We start from the raw sequence: 21,448 nt of genomic DNA, 5'->3' as shown, positions 1-21,448 counted from the left end.
CGGAGTTACTGGCTTATCGGGGTAACTTCTCGGATTTAAGGTAGTCTGGACAAAAAGTGAACGAATATGAAGTCCGTTTAAACTGTGGTACCTTAAATCCGATAAATTACCCCGATGAGCCAGTAATCCCACTGCGTAGTACAGCCCACTGGTACTGCTAATGGCTAACCTGGCTAGTTGCACTGGAACGCAGTTAAACTTGGGCGGGATCTCATTCCCACCCCCGACTTCCAAGGTAAATGGAATGAAGCACAAGACAAACCGTACCAGTCAGAAAGCAGACGAACGATTTACTCCTTTTACCATCCTATGGTCTTCGCTTGACTACAGTTCAGAAGCTGGGATTTTTGTGTTGCGAAGTAATAAAACAACCAGTAATGAAGCAAAATGCTAGACATTTTATTTATGATTTTACTCCCCGTTTATGGGGATATAATCAGCCAACCACAAATACACAATCTGCTGCAGTGGTGACAGACCAAGGCACTGACTGTGGATGTAGTATGGTTGAATTTGTCCATTTAAACAGGACAACTGAAGACCCAAAGCACATACTGTATCGCTGAGGTTTATTTAATATTAAACAAAATTGAAACTTGAAAATTGACATTTCTTTAAATAAAAAAAAAAAATAAAAAAAAAATCCACACATACAATAAGTTAGAACACTTGATTTAAAGTGGTACACCATCACCAACCCAAGTCATTCCCAAACACACATGTAGCAACCCTATAAGCCAAGCCCACCAAGTCTGAGGTATACAACTGGTTTTACATGCTCAGAATTAGATAGAAAAATGGTTTGAGTGTAAATATCAGGGACATCAATCCCAAATAGTTAAAATACATTGTTAAAAGCATGTCGCATTATTTAAAGACTCCACTGTGTGGAGCTACACATAGCAGAACTCCTTGGCCAGCATCAGGAAAAGGCCACTAACCTACACCGATCGAGTGTTATAGGAGGAAGTACTTTAGAAAGGAGACTGCGGGAGATGGGAGCTGGTGACAGGCTCTGCGGGAGCAAGCCTTCAGTCTGTGGTCCTTCTTAAACATGAGGCAGGGTACAGTTCTACAAAAGTCCCTCAAGACACAAGTCCTTCCAAGGCAAACCTTGCAGGTTCACAGTCCAGATGGAGCAGTGTCTCATAGTTAACATCAGCGAGTCCTTATCTGATATAGTTTCCGCCACCAATCTCCCTCTTGTACCGGTTGGTGAGGTGGTCTGCCTGCACTGTGAGCTTGGACAGGACCCCAAAAAGGCCCCGCAGGTGAAAGTGGAACTGGCCCTCCAGGTCTGCCCCATCATCCACAAAACTGCCTCCGCAAACCTCCTCCTGTTGCCGTTTAGCGGTTCTGTCCACAAACCCCCCAGCACAAAGATCCCTCCTCAGAAGACCCCATTCCATGTCGTTCCGGATCGACTTCACTAGCAAGTAGCGCTCATACATGTCTCTCTGCTTGTCGGGAAAAGCAGCTTCTTCGTTATTGTTGGATGCGGGCTGGGTCAGCGGCTCATCCACAGGGACATCCCGCAGCACGCTGGGCACCATGATAGTCTCGTCCATGTTGTTGGCGGCGGCAATGAAGCGATTCATCACGTTCATCAGGGAGTGCTTATTGCAAGACAGCTCGCCATTCATTTGCATCATGGTGAAGCACCCCAAGTCTAGTTCCCAGAAGGGTGAACGTTGATACGACTGAGGACAGCAGGTGACAAGTCACCAAGCAAGCAATGGTGAGGAATGCGAACCTGCGAGGAGCAGAAGAGCTCAAGTCAGAGAAGCCGCTTCACAGAAATCGGGGATCTACAGATCAACACCCACGTGCTGAAACTAGAACAGGACATACGCGATACGTCCTCTAATCTGACAGACAGCCACAACACAAGCAACTACTAGATACTAACATGCGGATCATTTTCATCGGTAACCCCCCCCATTCATTTTTTTTTACGAAAATGCAGGTGCAGTGCAACGTTAATTCATGAACGTGTTAATCTGCGGACATTTAAAACCACTAACAAACACCACAAAACCATCCTTTCGGTGTCGGGGGGAGGGCTTTCACCTCTCAGAAAATACTTGCAGCGATACAAGCTCTGACTTAACATTTATTTAACATTTTAAAATGCAGCTCTCATTAAATTAACACGTTGCAAACGACAAAAGAAAAAAATACAAACCTGATGTATTCACAGGATGAGAGACACCGTCGTTAATAAATATATAAATACAATTTCCCCAAAACACCACACTGTGTGCTGGTTTATCTCAGGTTAGTCTCGCCGCACAAACCGCTGACTTCCATGCAATTCGACAGCTCACGCTTCGTCTTATATATATTCACCAGGAGCGTCAAGTCAAAGGAAAAAGAGTAGGCTCCGCCTAATCCGATACGGACCAATCACATGACAGGACGGAGTCGCTCTTTCGCTGCAATGGCACAATGGCAGCCAATGAGAGGATGCCACCGTTGGTCGCTGTCGAATGGCGTGGGAGCTCTGCGGGTTCGCTAACAACGGTCCCGCCTACCTATTGCATTTCGCTTCGGCTTTCGGTGCTGGAAATAGTTTCGGCAACTATTAATGGTTTCTAGGCGTAGAGATTATCCAGTGAGTTCCGAGCAACGGTTACCCTCGGTCAAAAGAGATGCCTTTCAAAAATCAGACAAATTTCCATGTACCTCAATTCAACTCAAAGCGTTGCACCGTTGTTGTATACGACTCTTTATTATAAATGAAGTTTATGTTATTTGTAGACAAAACGCATGTGGTTTATACCCTTGTAAACATTTTTCCATATGTTCACCATTTCGAAAGAGCTACATGGTCAGTTCCTTTATTGGAACACAGACATAATTATGATCTGGCTGGTGTCACGTCGTCACCGACACAGGGTACCCGACTGGCACGCCGCTTGTTACAGGGCACAGCGACAGTATTTGGCAGCACTGACATTTCATCAGGCTATGAATCACCGGCCATCAGCTCCCCCTGGCGAAAGCGCCTAGTATTCATGAGGCTAATGTGGCACCGTGCTGGAAACAAGAAATCAAAATTTGCGTTATGATCAATTTAAAATTTATTCTTTCAAGCATTTTAACAAGCTGAAATAATCATTCGGAAAGTTAACAGGTAGATTTTAATACTGATGTAATTTCTTTGTACAAACACAAGTAGATCCAAAAAAAAAAACGCAAAGAATGAATTAGGTGTTTTATTAAGGGTATTTACTTAAAACGCTGTAAATACTTTACAAGTACCTTATGATAAGCCATACAACTTACTGGAGCGTAACTTTCCAGTTTGCTTGAGAGAAAACTACCGTCTTACAGAAGCAAATACGCTCCATTCAGGTTCACCTTCCACCACAAGGTGGCGATCAATTGGATCATTTCAACCCTCTCCATTCATGAAGAATTAACTGAATGGATATGCAAGTATGCCTCTCTCAGTCACAGCGACCGGTCTCCGGAGGTTTCACTGTTTTGTTGAGGAGTCATTAAATTCCAGGCGTTGTCCCATGTGTTTACTTTACAATGTGATTCATTTTTAGCCAATAAGACGCATGGAAATAGCAACACAGAGAAATGCAAAATTTTAATCAAGACCATAATTCCATTAATTTACTGATAATGTTATTTATTACTTTCTAATGCCGAGATGCAATAACCATAAATCCGAAGTCCAGCAGAGAGCAAAAAATACCATAACAAAAAAGGACAGGATATGTATCAGGCAGGATGAAAACAGCGACTCCACCAACTCAATACATTTTCATGATGCAGATTTCAAACCATATATCACATCTTATCTGAAAATAAGTTACAGGCATAAGTCACAACTTAATCCCGTCAAGGAACATTAGAAGCTTGAAACACTTGAGACAGTTCACGCTTGATCCCTTAAGTAATTCTCATTTTATCTTCCCTTCAGAAGCTACAGTGAAACGAAAGACTTAAAAAGCAGTAAGAGACATTTCTAAAACGAAAAGGGCTAACAAACGCACAGACACAGAAATACAAGATTAAAAACTATGAGAGTTCCCTTTAAGGCAGCATCAATCATTGCTTCATCCGTTTGCGTCCTGCAAAACAAATCAGGGGAAGGACCGAAATAAATATCAGGATAAAAAACAGGGAGTGAAACATAACTGACCACCCACACACCCACACACACAGTCATCACTGACCTTAATGAATAATCAATACCAAAAGTAATTATCACTTTGAGTTTCTGAATGTAATTAAGCTTTCTTAAGGTCCTTTATCAGGTTTAACAGCACAGACCACACCCAGAAAAATTTGAAGTTGGGGTCGTGACCAAATGCAATTCCTCCATAAAAAATCAGCAGCATGTTTCTGCCGAGTGAGACTGGTCTGGCAGATATTTGAACATGAGGCTGTACTGAAAACCTTGACTGCACTTGGACAGGAGGCACAGATGCCCCTGGGGAGGGGTGAGATCGGGGGGGGGGGGGGGGGCAGAAGATTTACTATATCTGAGCCATTTCAATCACACGCGACAACACTAGAACTGCATTGTCTGGTTCCTCCGCACTGTTAAAGCTGCCCTCCTCCCCCGCCACTGATAAATGAAGACCCCCCTCTCCCACAACCCCTCACAAGGTCCCGTCTGCCGTCTCACTCAGAACGAATCCAACACCCACTACAAAAAAAGGGGCACTTGCAGAAGCAGAGCGACGGACCTCACGCGAGACAGCAGCTCCCGTATTGAGGCTAGACCATCTCATACTGGTTGTTGGTGATGTACCGGGACAAGCAGCAGGCCAGGAATATCCCAATGAGCTGAGGAGAAGGTACATCGCATTATAAAAAAATTAAAAAAAAAAAGTAATGACAGAGGTTCTGCACATTCCGGAAGCGTCCAGCTAATGGCGCGTTTGACGCTCAGCGGAAGCCAGATAAGTGAGAAACGTACTGCAAGCACATACAGACCTGGAAGAAAGCTATTCCGAAGGATATGCCCGCAATGATTCCCAGGTTGGACTCCATCACGTCCGTCACCAGCACGAAGCATCCCTGGCGACAGGCAGGACACACATTCAGCCATTTAATCATCACGCGCACGCAGGTGCTTCTCGCCCGCTCCCCATTGGGCTCACCGTGCCGTACACCTCGTCGGCGGCCTGCTCCAGGTCTTTGCGGACATCCGGAGTGCAGTGGGTGGTGTCCTTGCAGCAGCTGGCGGGAACGCCGTCCTCTTTGAAATAGCTGGTGTTCCCCCAATCTTTGTAGTTTCTCACACCGCAGCATTTCAGCTGTGCAGGTAACAAACACATGCAACAGTCCGCCATTCTGTCCTATACGGAGCAGTGTGATCGATCATGTTAAAGACAAATCTCTACGCAATAATTAGCTGGTGGGCCTGGGTAGGCTCCAGTCGAAGGAGGCAGCTGGGGAATTTTCCACACACACTATCATTATTATTAGTGGTAGCAGCAGTCGAAATGCATGTTTACACAGAGAGACCGGGGAGGGTGACGCTCAGACTGTCCCCCCACCAAGCACGGAGCTGCCCAGCGGAACCCACAGCTGTAGCTGGGATGACAGCATTATTAACCCTTCAGTCACCAATGAGGTTGGGGGTGGGGGGGCTCTGGTACCCCAGCAGTTTTATTTCTTGACACATTTCCCTAAATTATGATGCGATTAAATATGAACACCACACAATCCTTGATTACAGCTTATATTTAAGATTAAAAGCCAAAACGAATCACTCCAGGCAATGTGTCGCTTCACTATACATTTAATTATTGTATTACTATCATGTCTAATACTGTGACGTGAGCAACTATTGCTGGGGATTACAACCCTCTATCTATAAAAAGCGATTCTGAAATCCTTCTTTAATCATTTTTATGTCTCCTGTGATTTCATCTCCATCACCATGAGTACTTCCAGTATTTCTGACACGTGACGGCATTCTGGCTGCCTCGAAGCACATGACCGGGAATCTACTTACACTCCTCTGGATGGTGTCCACCGCCTGGCTTCTGTGGTCCTTACCGTCGTAGTTTTTAACAGCTTCGTCATACTTGCTGCTAAATTTGGCTTTTATCTGAAAAGCAGCAGAGGACGAACTGAAAGACCGGCGTCCCCCCCCCCCCCGGCCGTCCCACAACGCACCGCTCACAGTATTTCAAGGGATGCTAAGATAGTCAGGAGACCCTGCATTGTCTCCTGTGCAAAGTTTCCTGCAAAACGTGGGAGAAGAGGCGCTCTGCGGGAAGGAAACCCATACCTCGTGTCTGAAGAGGAAGCCAGAGATTCCCGCCACAAGTTCGGCCAAAAACACCAGCGTTAAAAACATGGCGTACTGGGGGGTGGGACACAAGAAAATCGTCAGACGCATTCGTTCATCACAGGCAGCATACCCCGCCACCCCCCCCACCTCATACTCACTAGCTTCAGCATCCAGGTGCTTCCTCTGCAAGTTGCAAAGCAGCCAAACAGGCCAAAGATGACAATGACGGCCCCAGTTCCAATGAGGACGTAAGGGGCATTAGTGCCCTCATCCGTCGCCAAGGAGATGTATGCCTCTAGACTCACCTTTCCCCAAACACCCACAGCCAGCAGAATGACTCCTGTGAACTAAAAGGGGAATATCAGATGGAGGGAACCCCATTGTTAACACCTACCCTCACTGCCACCGCGCCATCCCACGCACACACAGATCATGTGTTCAAGAGTTGGCAGTTACGTGCTTCAACAATGTGTTTTTCCAGTGAACAAACCCTCGGAATAAGTGCCCTGTGAAACGCCACTGTGAAACACAGACTAGCTCTAATGCATAGCATGGACCCCAGCCCCTTTCAAAACTCCATTAGAGGCAACCGGTTAAAATAATCTTAACAGGCCTGGCCTGTTGATTCTGCCCTCGGGGTCATTAAAAGGTATGAATCAGTAGTCCATCTGGCAGGAGATGTCAAGCCATCTACATTACAGCAATAAATTGCAGGGTTGTAGCGCACAGACATGGACTTTGTTCATATAAGTGCGTTAACACTATTAATGAGCAAAAGTCCAAGTTATATTATGACGATAAATTAAAAGAAAAAACGATCCCCAGACTCAAAACTTTATTTGTATGATTTAGTTTATTTAGACCGAAATAAAAAATCAAGGTACTGTCTTTGAAAATTGTAGCAGGCCTACAGCAATCGTATTCACGCCTCCGGTAAATTGCATCTGTTGTGTTGGCAATGTCCTTTGAGCTAAAATTACGTGAACCAGCGACACCTGTTAATTCATCCGACTGAATATTAAATTAAAAACAGGCGTCGTACAAGCGACGCATAAATTACTTATCGCTCTATTGTTTAAAATTATCATGGAGTAAGAGGTTTTTTTCCAGATCACTTTCCTTCCCTAAACAATGGAAAAGCGTACGGTTGGGCTGCGCAGTGAAAAAAAGAAACGTTTTATATCGTAGTTCAGATACCGGCATGAAAATAAACACATTGACTAAGAAATACAAACTATAGAAACCAGACACACACATACAAAAAACAAAACAGAACAAACAACAGATGTCTAGAAAACAACCCCCACCCCCCTTTAGCTAAGCTGGCCGCACACAAGACCCGTGTTTATGCGACTTTGAAAACAGTCGCGGAGATACTTTGTACCGGTTTACCAAACGCATATTTAACTTATCTGGATTTAAAGGCCATACAGCGAAACATCCAGCTAAAGTTTCATGCAATAAAACTTGTATTTAGTAAGGATTTTAGTAACGTGCAGCCAGCACCGCCTGCCCATTGTCCTCTCCGTATCCTGCGCTTAAGCGCAACTCACCCAGAATATAAGGCTGTAAGAAATAAGGAAGGTCTTCAGGCACGTTATCACGGGCTTGGTCTGCAGCCGCCTAGAGGGAGAAGACATTTTGTCCCGGTTTTGCCACCGTTTCCTTTAAATCGCTGTATCAGTTTAAAGTGCGCCGCTCTTGAAACACTTCCAAACTTTTTTTCCTGCCAGCGTCTTTTGCAGAAAAAAAAAACTTTCACTGGGCGATGAGAAGGGAAATGTCGTCACTGATTAGGAGCCACTTTCCGGTGGGGGGATAAAGCATGCTCCCTCGGATCGAGGAACAGATCGCTTTTTTGATTCCCTAACTTAACTCTGGTACAGAACAACCCCCGGGGGAAACTGTTACTATAGAAATAGCCAGTCAGTTTGTGATGTGGCCGCCGTCGCGTATGATTGATGGCGCCTTTCTCTCCTCCGGGGCACGAATGTTTTGCAAATTGACGGGTGGGACTACATCCAAGCTTTTAGTTTACAAACCCCTGGGATCATATTTGACAGTTTGACGACATCAATTCCAACTTGAGACTTCCTCTGAATGTTAATTTGTTATATAAGGTTGTTTAATATGCACATTAATATGCACAAAATTGAGGTAGACACATGGTTCTAGAGGATTTAAAAACAGAGTCCAGAATTGTAATGCCTAGTGTCAGGATTGCCACTGGTGAAACGTAGAGTTCCACAGGGATCAGTTTTAGAGCCAGTATTATAAGATAGATGTGTGGCATGACTTTAAAAATAAATAAGAGGCAGCTCTTTACAAGAAGGAAAAGAAGTTCTGTGTTAATTCACAATGTGCTGGCAGAGTTGTCAACAACGGCGCACACACAGCAAACGGAAATTGACATGACACTCATCGTGGGTACTACTAAAAACACACACTACATGGCAAACATTACGAGGGTACAACGCTTATTATTTACAACATAAAATACACGACTGCACACATTAATATACTGTATGCTATCGGCACCCCACGAGCCATACTGGTAGTTCTAATAATCAGTCACCTGAAACCAGCCCCGGCGTGTTACACTGCCCCCACCTGAGGAATCAGCCATTCCCAGCAGCCCCGAAGATAATCCCTCAAATGCTGCGGGGACCGGCGCTGCCCCCATAGCCTGCATGTCACAGTCCCCAGAGTCCCCAGCATATCTCCATCCTCTGCCACATCTTCGTCCTTAGCCGCTCCAGGGGAGTCAGGTTGGGCAGGGGGCTGAGGCTGCGTACATCGTAGGTGTGTTTCTGTTGGGCAATCGCTGCACCTTGGTGTTGTTGAGCGAGCCTGTGGACATCCCTCAGATGGTTCTGGAGGCACCACAGGAACTTCATACCTGGCTCCCTCGGTACCTCCGGCTCGGGGGCTTTGCTCAAACGTCAAGTCCACTGAGACAGGCTTCGATGACAGCCAGGAGTTCACGGCAGGTCATGCAATCGTTACACTACAGCTACAATAGTTACACTTCGGTTGGCTCACAATCTGGCTGACGTAAGCCGCAACCCTCTTGCCCCGAGGCCGGTTTCTCACCACCACAACCCTTTCAGGGTCCGCCACCATGCCGTCGCCACTCATCATGTGACCTAGGAACTCTCCCTGTCGCCAAAGGAGGGAGCAATTCTGGCATCGAGGTACAGACCAGCTCTGCGAATGTCAGCGAAAATGGTGCGCAAATTGTTAAGCACTCCGTCAAAGTCAGAAGTGTGGATGAACAGATTTTCCAGGTAGATGACAAATTGGCCATGGGGGACATGGGCCAGCATTCGTTCCATCAGTCTCCAAAGGTAGCTGGGGCATTGCAGAGCCTGAACGGCGTAGACTCGAAGTGCCATAGACTTTGACTAATGTTGAATCTTGGGTCAGGCACCCGGGGCCAACTTCACCTGCAAATAGCCACTTCAGAGGTCTAAGGAGCTAAACCACATCGATCTGGTGATATAAACTAGATTGTCTTCGATCTGGGACAGCAGGTAAGGGTTCTTCCAGATCACAACATTCAGACAGTATGACCCATCCTTTTTTTGACCAGGATCACTGGCACAGCCCACAGATTGATGGCTTGATGACACCCACTGATGCCATTCCCTGGATCTTCTGCTCGGCTACCTGACACTTGACAAATGCCAACCAGTGAGGTCGCAGATGGATTGGTTCTGCATTTCCACTGCCGATCCGGTGTTGGACAAGTGCAGTTGGTTTGCACTCATCATCAAGAGCTGTGAAGATGTCCACATACCTGTCCAGCGGGATCCGCACCACTGCTCCGCCAACACAATTCGTAAACTGTCTGCACTGTATCCAGAGAAGGTTTTACTGTCATGCTGTCACACTTTTTCTGAGCTGGAGAATTTGGTTAATTAAAGTCATTTTGTGTGATGAATCCCCTTTTTGTTTGGGGCATCTGGAAAAAAGATCGCCTGGAGAAGAAAAGGTGAGCGCTACCATCAGTCCCCTGTCATGCAAACAGTAAAGCATCCTGAGACCATATCCTGTGTGGGGTTGCTTCTCAGCCAAGGGACTGGACTGACCTACAATTTTGCCTAAGAACACAGCCATTACTAAAGAATGGTACCATAACATCCTCCAATAGCAACTTTTCCCAACCATCCAAGAACAGTTTGGTGATGAACATGCCTTTCCCAGCATGATGGAGCACCGCGCCACAAGGCAGAAGTGGTTTGGGGAATAAAACTTCGTCATGCATGCTACTGTGTGTAACCCCTACGTGCGTAGAGGCAGAGATCTGTTGCATTGAAACATTGCAAACATGAGTCGTGCTGAACAAGTAAGGGAAAACTCACAATATCGATGTATATCATACAGAAGCAGGAATAACAACCTCAGTTCATCTAAGATATAGTCCTTGACTGTAGTTTCACAGACGTGCTGTGCACTCAGTGCACTGCAGTAATTAAAATAATTTTTGTTTCTGTTGCATTGAATGTGTATTCAATATTTACAATCTAAACAGCCATTATCCAGATCACAGCCAAAGTATAACCACACCCGCAAAATCCCCTTGGTCTCTCTTTCCGTTTCGTGCTAAATTTCAGTTAATAATTAATAATTAAGTATAACAAATAATTAAGGATGCATCATGCGATAAACGTATTTTGACGATTCCTTGGCAGCCAGCGCGCGGCCAGACAAAACCAACGTGGCGTCCTAGGCCAGCTTCACCAGAATGTGCTGTGATTAACTGCGATAAAATAATAATTGGTTGACAGGCCGTTTTTTTTTTTTTGCTACAATGCGCACATATTTGTACAGGAAATCCAGGATCCATACCCCCCCCCCCCCCCGACACACACACAAACACACGCTAAACACGTAATTACTTCTTGGGGCCAGTTCCACTTTGTCTCCAGACACAGGTTTGTGTTTCCTGTAGGTAAGGTGGCCACAATTTAAACAGGAGGCCGCCTGTGTTTCCTGTAGGTAAGGTGGCCACAATTTAAACAGGAGAACGTCTGTGTTCACAACTATGTCATACACATACTACGGAAGCCGAGAACAGTGTTTCACTTGCAATAATTATCTCCGCTTCCGTAGTATGTGTATACATGTGTTTCACGTTTGTAATGTGATTGGGGTTGGAGAGCGCAGTGCTAATTGTTAATGGGGAGGCTGGAAGGGGGAAAGGAAAACCGGATGACAAGGGGGCTGAAAGGAGGATACCCAACAGCACAGGGCTGAGAAACCGAACTGTCCTGCGTCAAATTCGGATGAACGGTCATCCGACTGATTCGATTTACGACCGGCCCTGACCCAGATACTGACAGAAACAAGGAAAACTTGTTCTTACCTTAAAACAGCAAAAAAAAACTATTTTTTGCAGGTAAAGAATTTTCTTAATTTTTCATTTTACAAAGTTGCGTATGCAGTTATAATATCGTTATAAATATGAGATGAGTCGTAAACCCCATTGTAGCGTCTTGTTTCAATGCTTAACGTCGGTTTTCCTTTTGATTGCACGTTAGGCTATTGTTATTTTATCTTTCTTCATAAATATGTATTGCAAGCAGCAAAAACAACACCACCAAAAACACGATATTATACAGCTTTTTTCCCTGTAAATATCATTTAGGGCCTTGTTCCTTTAAAAGCCGAAACTCCGAGGCCCCAAATGAAGACCGTAACAACTGTCCCTAGCGGCGGGCGAGTCAGTTACACAAAGTGCGGAGCAGCACAACTTCCCCCAGACCATCTAACTGCGAGTACCAGAGGTAGGCGACTGTAACTCTACCTGTGCTTTATTGCAATTTAACGTCAGTATGTGAACATTTTATTTTGCACATTTGGAATTTAACAAATCTTCAGCAATTACTCATCTCTAAAGATTTCGATCGTCCTCCATCTAGCGGTGTAATAATGCTTTTGTTACTGTCACGTAAAAGAAATATATGAAATAATTTTCACGCGCACGTTCAGTGTTTTCCTTTCTGAAGCTGAAAAATGATTGCTTGTCGAATGATACTTTTCTTCCGTTTTCCGTCAGCAGAGTAATTCGCATCGAAGGACTGAAATGGCAAATCTTCGTCTTCTTTTATTCCTGAAAGTGTGCGCTTTGGCGGAGGTTTCTGCTCGAAACGACGGTATGCCTCGACTGTGTTAAAGAGGAATTCTTCTCTCTCCTCTGATCTGTGTGATGAATTACTTTATTGCATTATGATGTACTTCTATTGGTATCCTATAAAAAATGTGCTTGAACGCTTTCAGACTTAACTTTCGTTTGGGTGCTTTGCTTGCAGTTATTTTACTCACCCCTTTTCTGCTTGGGTATGAATTTCATGCACAGTTTGTGTCTTGTATTAGAAGCAGCTGTTGTAGCGTCTGCCAGCTCCTCGTACTAAATGATGAAGCTACTTCAGGACCGTGGAGACAGTGTGACAAATTTGGCATTAACTGCTCACTGTTTCCTATAAGGATATTGGGCATTGTAAATCCCACCCCCACGGCATCCATACTCACTATAACAGTTCTTGGAAATTGACCAGAGTTCCAATCAGTGTTTTTTTTTTTTGTAATCCCCGATTCGGTTTTATTACACAGAACGGATGTAGTTAACGCCTCAATGGAGAGGTCTACCACGTGGTCCCTATATTAAATTAAATCCTAAAATGGTTAATCGGGAGTTGGGAACAAACGTACAAGTAAAATTGAATATTATAAAACAAAACCTGTTGAAAAAGGTAGAAGACGGCAGGAACACGAGGGAAAGAACTGAAGAATAGTTCTAGGAGAAATCAGTAAAGCTTTAATGATTATTATTCAGAATGCTGTGATATTTACTAACTCTTTTGCAGCATGATTTCTTTAAAATGATACATCAAATTTTCTTTTCACCATTGCGCCTTGACTGTAAGACAGCGATGTACTAAAAGCCGTTTTTTAATCGCTGATGTACAACATCCAAATACCGTTACATAAAAATATTAATGCATCATTGAAATGTAAGAAAACAACGTTTTAAAAAATATAGAAACTATAAAAAAACTAAACCCGTTGCTTGGTTTTTCCCATGCTTAAAAGCACCGCATGTTAATTTAACAAATTATAGGCCCACAAGTGCTGTGAATGGTAAACAAGAAAGATAATTAATTTTGTGCTTTAGGCTTCGTGTCTCAATGGAAAAATAATCAAAAACATCTAGATGCTTTAGCTTACGAGCTTCAAAATGAGAGTAGTTTCACTTTTTCTTTTACTGCATTAAAACGAGCCCCATAAATTGCGCCACGCCAAACATAAGTCGTCTATAAGACTCCCGTTAGATGTGCAATGAAATAACGTCTAGCCAATCACGGTCTGAACATCATGGACGGGGGCGGGTCTGAGGCGTCGCACTCTGGAGCGCGGGTGCAGCTTTCACGTGGTAGTGGAAAAATGAACCTTTGTGGTTATGGCGTGCATCGACTCCACGGTGGAAAAACGACATCAGAGCCCCAGTCCCAGTCATTCTGCATATGGAAGCAAAACCACTGGGGGGAGATTCATTGTGCTTTAAAACGTGCAAGTGTTTATGTCACACAATATATGCCTTTTTAAATTAAAAATATTCACATTGATTGTACTGATAATAACCCCGTCTTGTTATAACCTTTCTGAAATCTGCAGGTTTAGATTCTGAGGTGCCAGAGACTAACATATGTGATTTGTGTGCATGGCAATGGTAAACCATTTATTTTATTGTTAATTATACACACAGTCCTGGCATCTGCCCTCCCCCTGCTGTAAGTACCTGGGATGAGCCATAATTAAGCAGCGCAATGTCACCCAAGCATCGCAGCAAATCAGGGTTGTGAAGGTGACCCGTTTGAGGATTGTGCTGTCTTATTCATCTGTTTCCTGTAACAGGTTTTTAAGGTGCCTGAATATCTGTGATATCTGAGACTGTGCAGCAATTCAGGGGGCAGTGAGGTTTTAAAACCTGTGATTACTGTCTGCTGTTGACGGCAGACTGCTTTAATCCTCCTGGTTGGTTGCTCTATTGGCTCAGGGATTAAATCAAGGCAGGGAGGTCCCACCTCCCCAGTGCAGTTTTCAGAACATATTTCTCCCATCACTTAACATTTAGCCTCTGCTTAGGTGATGTGGGCATCTAGAGATGCTGAGGATCAGTGATGTGAAAGTAACATTTAATCCCTCCTTTTAAAGATGGTGGGAATGTGCAGCCCTGCGGACGATGCTCATTAGCAAGGGTTTGTGTGAAATGCTGCACAGATTTCTGTCTGTCATTGACAAATCTTTCATCTCTGATGCTTTGTGAGTGTGGTTTTCTGTCAGTGCAGCGGCAATGTCCATCATATGGTTGGAGCCATGATAACCACACCTGCTGGAACAATCCAAAGCTTTGTGATTCGATTTAGCAGGGTTTAAGTAGTGTACGTTCTTCATTATTGGATGGGGACCCTGTACTGGACGAGTGGATTACACATATGAACGTAAATGTAAAGTAAATGATAAAAACCTGGCACTACATTTAGTAAGACTGCTAGATTTTTCTAAGTCTGTCGGCTTATGATGAATTTGTCATTAAGCCAACATCCTCCTCTTAAACTTCTCATCCTGCCTGCCAAAGGTGAAAAGTGAAGATAACACGTCTGTCTCTTTTTCTGTCAGATGATAATCAGTAGGGGCGGCATGGTGGTGCAGTGGTTAGCACTGTTGCCTCGCACCTCTGTGTTCCGGGTTCGAGTCTCCGCCTGGGTCACACGTGTGCGGAGTTTGCATGTTCTCCCCATGTCGTCGTGGGGTTTCCTCCGGGTACTCCGGTTTCCCCCCACAGTCCAAAAACATGCTGAGGCTAATTGGAGTTGCTAAATTGCCTGTATGTGTGAGTTTGCCCTGCGATGGGTTGGCCCCCCGTCCTGGGTTGTTCCCTGCCTCGTGCCCACTGCTTCCAGGATAGGCTCCGGACCCCCCGCGACCCAGTAGGATAAGCGGTTTGGAAAATGGATGGATGATAATCAGTGCACAATCAAAATCACTAACACCGAAGGCGATCAGAAGTGTTGTAAGGGTCCGATCCCAGGCCTGGCAGAGACAGATGCCCCTGCTTTTTCGCCCCCTTCTCCGTGTGCCCTTTCTGCAGAGCTGCACAAACCTCACCTGCCAGACCTTTATAGCTTAGCGGTTTGGCTACTTGGTCGGCAACACAGGCGAGTGTCATGAGAAGACAGGGTCACACTGCTTCCCATACGAGTGAAAGCAGAAGGCCGGCAGTGCCCGACACTGCTCAGCCTGCCACTTTCAGGAACCCCCCATCGTGGTCCCACGAGCAGTACCCTGTTTGGGCTCCCACCATTTTTAACTAGTATTTTATGAAAGCCCCTCAAATCCTAATGGCCTTCTCACGCAGCCTTTGTGAATCTGTATTCTGCAGCATGCTACTCTAAAAAAAATATAGTTCCACTCTGAAGGAACGAGGTTTAAAATTTTCATAAAATCTGCACCTTAAAGACTGTGATTCTGTGCTGGAGAAGATGTTGGAAGATGGATGGATGGAGGCACTTAAAAGATGTATCTTAGTGATTTTTTTTCCAGGTTGAAGGAACAGTGTTTGCTCTGAACATTACTAGCAGATGTTGTTATTTCTGCAGGCGAGGTTTTATCAGTAGTATGTTGGCTCAGACCAGGGCTGTCGGCCCACCCTGCAAATCAATGGTCTTACTAGGACACGCCCCTTTGGTTATGCAGCCAGAAGCATGTCGCCATGACAAAGTATCATGTGACTTACTGGGAACATAAATGCGCTTGGTTGCCGTGGTGCTGAAGTGCACCTCGAGGCTGTTGTCAGCTGGCCATGGCACCCAGCTGGTCCGTGAGCGCCACCAGCTGGCTATTTGGTGGCGTTGGGGTTGATTCTGGGAAACAAATACATTATGTATTCACCCTGTCAAAGACCTGTGTTCTGTTCCTTCACTTGGTCTGATGATGCATCGGTTGTGTGGATTGGGACTCCCCGATTTTATCTCTGTTCGGAGCAGCTCGAAGCTCCATGTTTCCTGTGAGGTGAAGGTGTCTGCTTGGCTTGCGTCTGCAGTGTGTCGACTGAGCATTCCAGCGGGGCTGAATATGCTATCCCACGTTCCCCCTGTCTCTGGAAAGGAAACTAGGGGAAGTATGAAAAAAAAAAACCCGCAATCTTTAACTCCAAAGAGGGAAACTGACTGATATTTGTGTCTAAAAGCTAAAAAAGCAAAACGAAGACTGATCAGTCAGGTTTACAAAGTTGCCGGGTTCGATGTGCCGAAGGTCCTATCACCGTTGACTTCCTTGTTTGTGTTAAACCAATGGCTAGTCTTTGGTTAGACACCGGCAAATCAGCTGTTACCAGAGTCAGATCGTCACCCCCGGATCAAGAGCAGAATTGAGTATAATATCTTTTCTGGGAAAACAGCAGCTATAAATAGACATTGGTGGGGTGGGTGCTGGTGATGCATCATCTCTTCAGTTTGGAAGAAATAAATATTTTGCGGTTTTATACCCTGATGACAAAGCAAATGATGGGGAGGGGGAAGGGGGTTAGTACGCATTTGTCAGATCCCCTTTCAGAGTCTGCAGTGGAAAATTCCACGTAGCACATGAAATGGAAAACTGTGGGTGCAATCCAAGTACACTGCCACTGGGGGGCACTGGCTCGCGCAAGTCCAGATAATTCAAGTGTATCTGCGTGGTGAGTCCTTGCAAATTAGTATAGCAAAGGAGTCCAGTTCCGAGTGCCATCATAGGTTCTTGTCTTCCTCCATTTTCCAGGGCACTGGAATGTTCTACCAGTGATACGCGGCTCCATATTCCAGGTTCAGGGTTGATTTTAGCACAAGCAGACAGACGCTCTAGGTCCAGCTCTGCGGATCCAGGACACACACCCGTGGCAGTTGGTCGTAAGGTGCCAGATATTTTCCCCCTTTTCGGATCACAGTGACTGTATCAAAAGTGTGGCTGGTATCCTGATGATTCCTAGTGGCAGTGTGGAAATGCAGAACCTCTGGACCCAAACTCTCTCCTTCCTCTAAGGAGTCTCTCTCCTTCCTCTAACGACAAACACAGGCGTTTTCCTAGCTGATTTATATTACAGCTTTGTCTGAAACCAGAGTCAGAGGTGGGATTTTTTTTTTTTGTCCAATTTACCGTGTTTCATTTTTAGAAAGAACAATTTTAAGCATTATGTACTTTTTACAATAGTCTCTATTAGACCATAATTTACAAATGAAGCACAAAAGAATAAGATGAAAAACAATGATGTTATTGATGGATGTGTCGCTTATTGTTGCACTCGCTTCCTGTTTTGCTTTGAGCAATTCTGGAAGGTTCTAACTGCAGGCTGTTGTCACATCAAGGTTCTGGGATTACTGAGCAGTACCATCACAACGAGGTCACACTGGAAGAGGAGTACGATACCCCCCAGCTCGACTATAAAGGTATGTAAGGAACGTTCGCTTTTGCTCCTTCTCCCTCCTTCACATACCGTTAACAGGAGAAACTTAATGGAATTCTGACCCAAGGAGTTGTATCGATATGAGGTTGTGTCATAGGTAGAATAGTGTTCCGTGGCCTGGACTGCTGTTAACAGGTGGCTGAGGGAGATGTCTGTCCCTCGCCTCCCCCCCCCCCTGGCAGACCCACGGTGGTGCCACCCCCTGAGCCTTAGGAATGGAGAGGTCACCTGCTTCTCCCCCCGTGGGGGCTACTACCGCAGCACTCTGGGCACCCGCTGCGAGCTGACCTGTGATCGCGGCTTCCGGCTGCTGGGCCGCTCATCCGTGCAGTGCATGCCAAACCGCCGCTGGTCGGGGACTGCGCACTGCCGCCGTAAGTGGGCCTGCCCGAGCGGGTTGTGTGTGGTTTCCATGGTTACCGCGAACGACCCAGCTAAAGCTGGCGGGTGACGACACCCAGCAGCATCCCATAATGATAGCGGAGAGGTTTAAAAGCATTAAACATAAAATAAATTCGATTAATTTGCCTTCAGGCGGTTTTCTGCTTGTAGTGTTTCCAGAACCAACACAGTATCTTCTCTTCCCAGGTAAGTGGGAGAGTATAAGCTCCACCCACTGGTGCCACTCATTTAAATAAACTCTTTCTGTTGCCATGACAACCCCGCAGAGGTGCGTTGCCGTGTGCTGCCGTTGATCTTTCATGGCACCTACAGCTGCACCGACAGTGTGCTGGTGAACTCCAGGTGCAGCTACATCTGCAACCCCGGGTACCAGCTGGAGGGCGACCACACCCGTATTTGCCTGACGGAGGGTCAGTGGAGCAGCAGGGAGCCCACCTGTGCAGGTGACGACCGGCCCGAGGCCTGGGCCGTGATCCTGAGCAAGCAGGGAGATGCTGAAAGATGCAGCTTGCACATGAATTCCTTTTGTTTACAGCACGCTGAGTTTGGTCATATAAGCCTCAGCCACTGTGACCTAGAACACTTCAGGCTGCCCCCACCCCCACCCCCATCTTGGGATGGGGCCTTGTTGCTATGGCCCAGATCTTTCCAAGGAACATTTCACAATCTTCAATGTTAACAGAGCTATTCCCAGAAAGAAAGTGAACATGTAACTGATCCAGAAGCAGCAACCCCCCCCCCCCCCCCCCCCGCTACCTAAAGAAGAGAATGTGCCACTAGCCCTGTCTCTCTATAGATCGGGACCCGCCGAAAATCCAGTGCCCCCTGTCACGGGTGCGAGTTGCCGAGCAAGGCGAGCTGACTGCACAGGTGTCCTGGGAAGCCCCCGTTGTCAAGGATACTGCTGACGTCTCCGCAGTAGAGTATGGGATCTGTTGCCTGTTTGCGGGGAAAGGATATTCCCTTTCATTTCTGGGGGGGGGGGGGCGCAGAGGGTCACTAACACAGTCTTTGTCTCCGCTACCGCAGAGTGATCCTTGTGGGTCCAAACTCGGGTTCCCATTTTGAGGAGGGGGTGCATGTTATCCAGTACAAAGCTTACGACCAGGCCAGGAACAAAGCTTCTTGCAAATTCATCGTTCGAGTGGAGGGTAGGACGGGGGGGGGGGGGGGGGTGATTTTGGACAGGGGGAGGTAGTTATTTCTATTTCTACTTCCTTGCCATTGTGTGGTTGGGGGGGGGGTATAGCACAATGGAAAAGCTTGCACAGCAAATTCTTTAGTGTGATGCAGTGTGGGACAGTGGTAATAGATAGGGGCAAAACAAGAGGCATCACTGCGTCTCTATGCCCTCCCCCAGTGAGGAGATGTCCTGCCCTTGTGGCCCCGCTGCACGGACGTCTCACCTGCTCTGCCAACGGGGATAACTATGGGGCGGAGTGCGAGTACCACTGCAGGGCTGGCTACGAGAGGCAGGGTCCCGCCCTGCGCACATGCCTGTCTGACCGCAGCTGGTCTGGGGAGGTACCGCTGTGCGTGCGTGAGTACCTCCCATGCACCGGCATGCACAGGCTCCATTGCTGCAGCCGTGCATGCATGCATCCACACAGGATTCGCTGACACGCGTGGACGCCGCCGCATAGAGTGAAATATACCGAGCTGAGTGAGGGCTGTTTGCAGAACTGCCCATAATCACAACGGATGCCAGGACTGCTGCCGCCCTGCTGGACCAGTTCTACCTGAAGAGGAACCTACTTATCGTTTCCTCTCCCAGCAGTACTGACCAGTACTATGGCCTCCAGAAGCTGATGCTGGAGGTACGTCCACTACCCCAGGGCCACAATGAAGGGACCAGCACGGAGATATGTCGACCGGATGTGTTCATTCCGGGTCCTGGAGGGTGGCACGTTGGTCCTACCTGCACCCTCGCCCCCCCCCAACCACCCACCTACACACAGTAAACACTGCCCCCTCCAGGACCAAGATGTCACCTCCCAGCTTCTGACCATAGAGCTCAGGTTTTGGTGGTTGGTTCCCCCACAGAAAGCGGAGTGTGGACTGGACATGAGGGAGGTGACCGTCATCGAGCTGGTGGGACGGGCCCCAAATGCCGTAGGCTACCTGAAGGGTCGGCCCCTCCAGCCTGAAGTGATCAGGGGTTTCCGGTAAGAGCGGCTGCACTGCTGGTCCCCGGGGCTCACGTCACACCTGGCTTTCCTGGAGTCACACTGACCTGTCTTTTGGCCCTGACAGGCAGAACCTGAGGATCTCCCGGACGTACTTCTCCATGGTGCTCCTGGACAAGCGGGGCGTGGACCGTGAGCGTTTAGTTGACCCCACCTCCTCGGATGAGCTCTACTCCCTCATCGACATGTACCTGCTGAATGAAGAACAGCGCCACCAACTGGACGAGTACAGGGACTTGTGTGACTGAGCTACCGGTTGCTAGAGGAAGGTGGCTTTATGTACTAGGCTGCCCTCTGGTGGCTGCCTTTGGACCACACGTTCATGGAACTCCCTAGGGGTCCGGACAGGCTTTTTGCTCAGTGACTCTGGTCTAGAATCTACTGAAACTTACACAATACTTCCTTTGTAGGTCTCCCCCCAGTGGGCAGAACTAACAGTGCAATAGGTGTGTCAGTGAGTCCAGCGATTTGCATCAAGTACAAATCAGTAATATTATTAAAGGATATGTACACAAGCAGGGTGCCAGTGATGAGATGGCAGGACTCTTTAGATGCCCTAACTTAAGTGGACAGGCACTGGCCCTGAAGTTAAATAAACGTATTTATTAAGACAACAATTTGATATATCGGCATACAGCTACCTTCCAATCCCTTGGTAATATTGTTCTATGTATATTGAATAAAAATCACTGTTTTTTAACATAAACAAAAATATATCTGTGACCTGACAGCCAAAGGGAGAAACATCTTAGTTTTGAAGGTAACAGTCCAAAGTGCTTTTGCTATGAAAAGATGAACATTGCAGCTGCTCATCCGTCACCCCCGAAGCTCATGACGTACGGAAGTGACAGAACCCCAGGGCTGTCTGGCACAGGGACCCACAGGAGCCCGTCTCAGACCCTGAGCCCCCCACACACACAGCAAGTAAAAACTCCAGAAAACGTGCATCTGTTTTTCTAAAGATTAAGATTAATAATAGCATTATTATTAATGCTAACAAATTTTTTAATGCGTAACAATAAGTTATTTCGCAGAATAAACTTGTGATTGTGCATTAAATTAAAGCCCTTGATTAGGTCCTTCTAGTCCACG

At 46.4% G+C, this 21,448-nt stretch overlaps 3 protein-coding genes across 4 annotated transcripts; 1 reads left to right on the top strand and 2 right to left on the bottom strand.

Annotated features, from left to right (window-relative positions):
* Positions 1-378: 378 nt before the first annotated feature.
* On the bottom strand, positions 379-2,327 carry LOC125751135 (mid1-interacting protein 1-like). Its single transcript, XM_049029699.1, has 2 exons — positions 2,186-2,327; positions 379-1,753 (listed from the first exon to the last, which is right to left on the bottom strand). The coding sequence occupies exon 2, from the start codon at positions 1,650-1,652 to the stop codon at positions 1,170-1,172; it is 483 nt and encodes a 160-aa protein (XP_048885656.1). The 5' UTR covers positions 1,653-1,753; positions 2,186-2,327; the 3' UTR covers positions 379-1,169.
* Positions 2,328-3,576: 1,249 nt separating this feature from the next.
* On the bottom strand, positions 3,577-8,115 carry tspan7 (tetraspanin 7). Its single transcript, XM_049029270.1, has 8 exons — positions 7,822-8,115; positions 6,427-6,615; positions 6,266-6,340; positions 5,987-6,082; positions 5,127-5,282; positions 4,960-5,043; positions 4,710-4,809; positions 3,577-4,088 (listed from the first exon to the last, which is right to left on the bottom strand). Exons 1-7 carry the CDS (start codon positions 7,906-7,908, stop codon positions 4,741-4,743), a joined length of 756 nt encoding a protein of 251 aa, XP_048885227.1. The 5' UTR covers positions 7,909-8,115; the 3' UTR covers positions 3,577-4,088; positions 4,710-4,740.
* A 3,271-nt stretch (positions 8,116-11,386) lies between these two features.
* Positions 11,387-21,068, top strand: srpx2 (sushi-repeat containing protein X-linked 2). 2 transcript variants are annotated; one of them, XM_049028786.1, is made up of 12 exons: positions 11,387-11,669; positions 11,919-12,057; positions 12,333-12,426; positions 17,671-17,751; positions 17,951-18,142; positions 18,437-18,613; positions 18,967-19,093; positions 19,200-19,321; positions 19,531-19,710; positions 19,851-19,987; positions 20,214-20,335; positions 20,424-21,068. In XM_049028786.1, the coding sequence occupies exons 3-12, from the start codon at positions 12,357-12,359 to the stop codon at positions 20,602-20,604; spliced, it is 1,389 nt and encodes a 462-aa protein (XP_048884743.1). In that variant the 5' UTR covers positions 11,387-11,669; positions 11,919-12,057; positions 12,333-12,356; the 3' UTR covers positions 20,605-21,068. The 2 variants fall into 2 exon arrangements, with proteins under 2 accessions (XP_048884743.1, XP_048884742.1); XM_049028785.1 differs by having other exon boundaries at positions 12,330-12,426.
* The last annotated feature ends 380 nt before the right edge of the window (positions 21,069-21,448 follow it).

Source organism: Brienomyrus brachyistius, chromosome 10 (assembly GCF_023856365.1).
Source record: "Brienomyrus brachyistius isolate T26 chromosome 10, BBRACH_0.4, whole genome shotgun sequence".
NCBI classification, from domain to species: Eukaryota; Metazoa; Chordata; class Actinopteri; order Osteoglossiformes; family Mormyridae; genus Brienomyrus; species Brienomyrus brachyistius.
This window is presented reverse-complemented; position numbering and strand designations above follow the sequence as displayed.

What these genes read in the sequence shown, in the direction of transcription:
- LOC125751135 (XM_049029699.1), bottom strand. Translation starts at nt 1,652, where the DNA reads ATGATGCAAATGAATGGCGAGCTGTCTTGCAATAAGCACTCCCTGATG.
- tspan7 (XM_049029270.1), bottom strand. Translation starts at nt 7,908, where the DNA reads ATGTCTTCTCCCTCTAGGCGGCTGCAGACCAAGCCCGTGATAACGTGC. An exon ending in CTTACAGCCTTATATTCTGG is followed by an intron (nt 6,616 to 7,821) that starts GTGAGTTGCGCT and finishes TTCCCCTTTTAG; the next exon opens with TTCACAGGAGTCATTCTGCT. An exon ending in GCTTCCTCTTCAGACACGAG is followed by an intron (nt 6,083 to 6,265) that starts GTATGGGTTTCC and finishes GCTGCTTTTCAG; the next exon opens with ATAAAAGCCAAATTTAGCAG.
- srpx2 (XM_049028786.1), top strand. Translation starts at nt 12,357, where the DNA reads ATGGCAAATCTTCGTCTTCTTTTATTCCTGAAAGTGTGCGCTTTGGCG. An exon ending in GGAGGTACCGCTGTGCGTGC is followed by an intron (nt 19,711 to 19,850) that starts GTGAGTACCTCC and finishes GGCTGTTTGCAG; the next exon opens with AACTGCCCATAATCACAACG. An exon ending in TCCAGAAGCTGATGCTGGAG is followed by an intron (nt 19,988 to 20,213) that starts GTACGTCCACTA and finishes GTTCCCCCACAG; the next exon opens with AAAGCGGAGTGTGGACTGGA.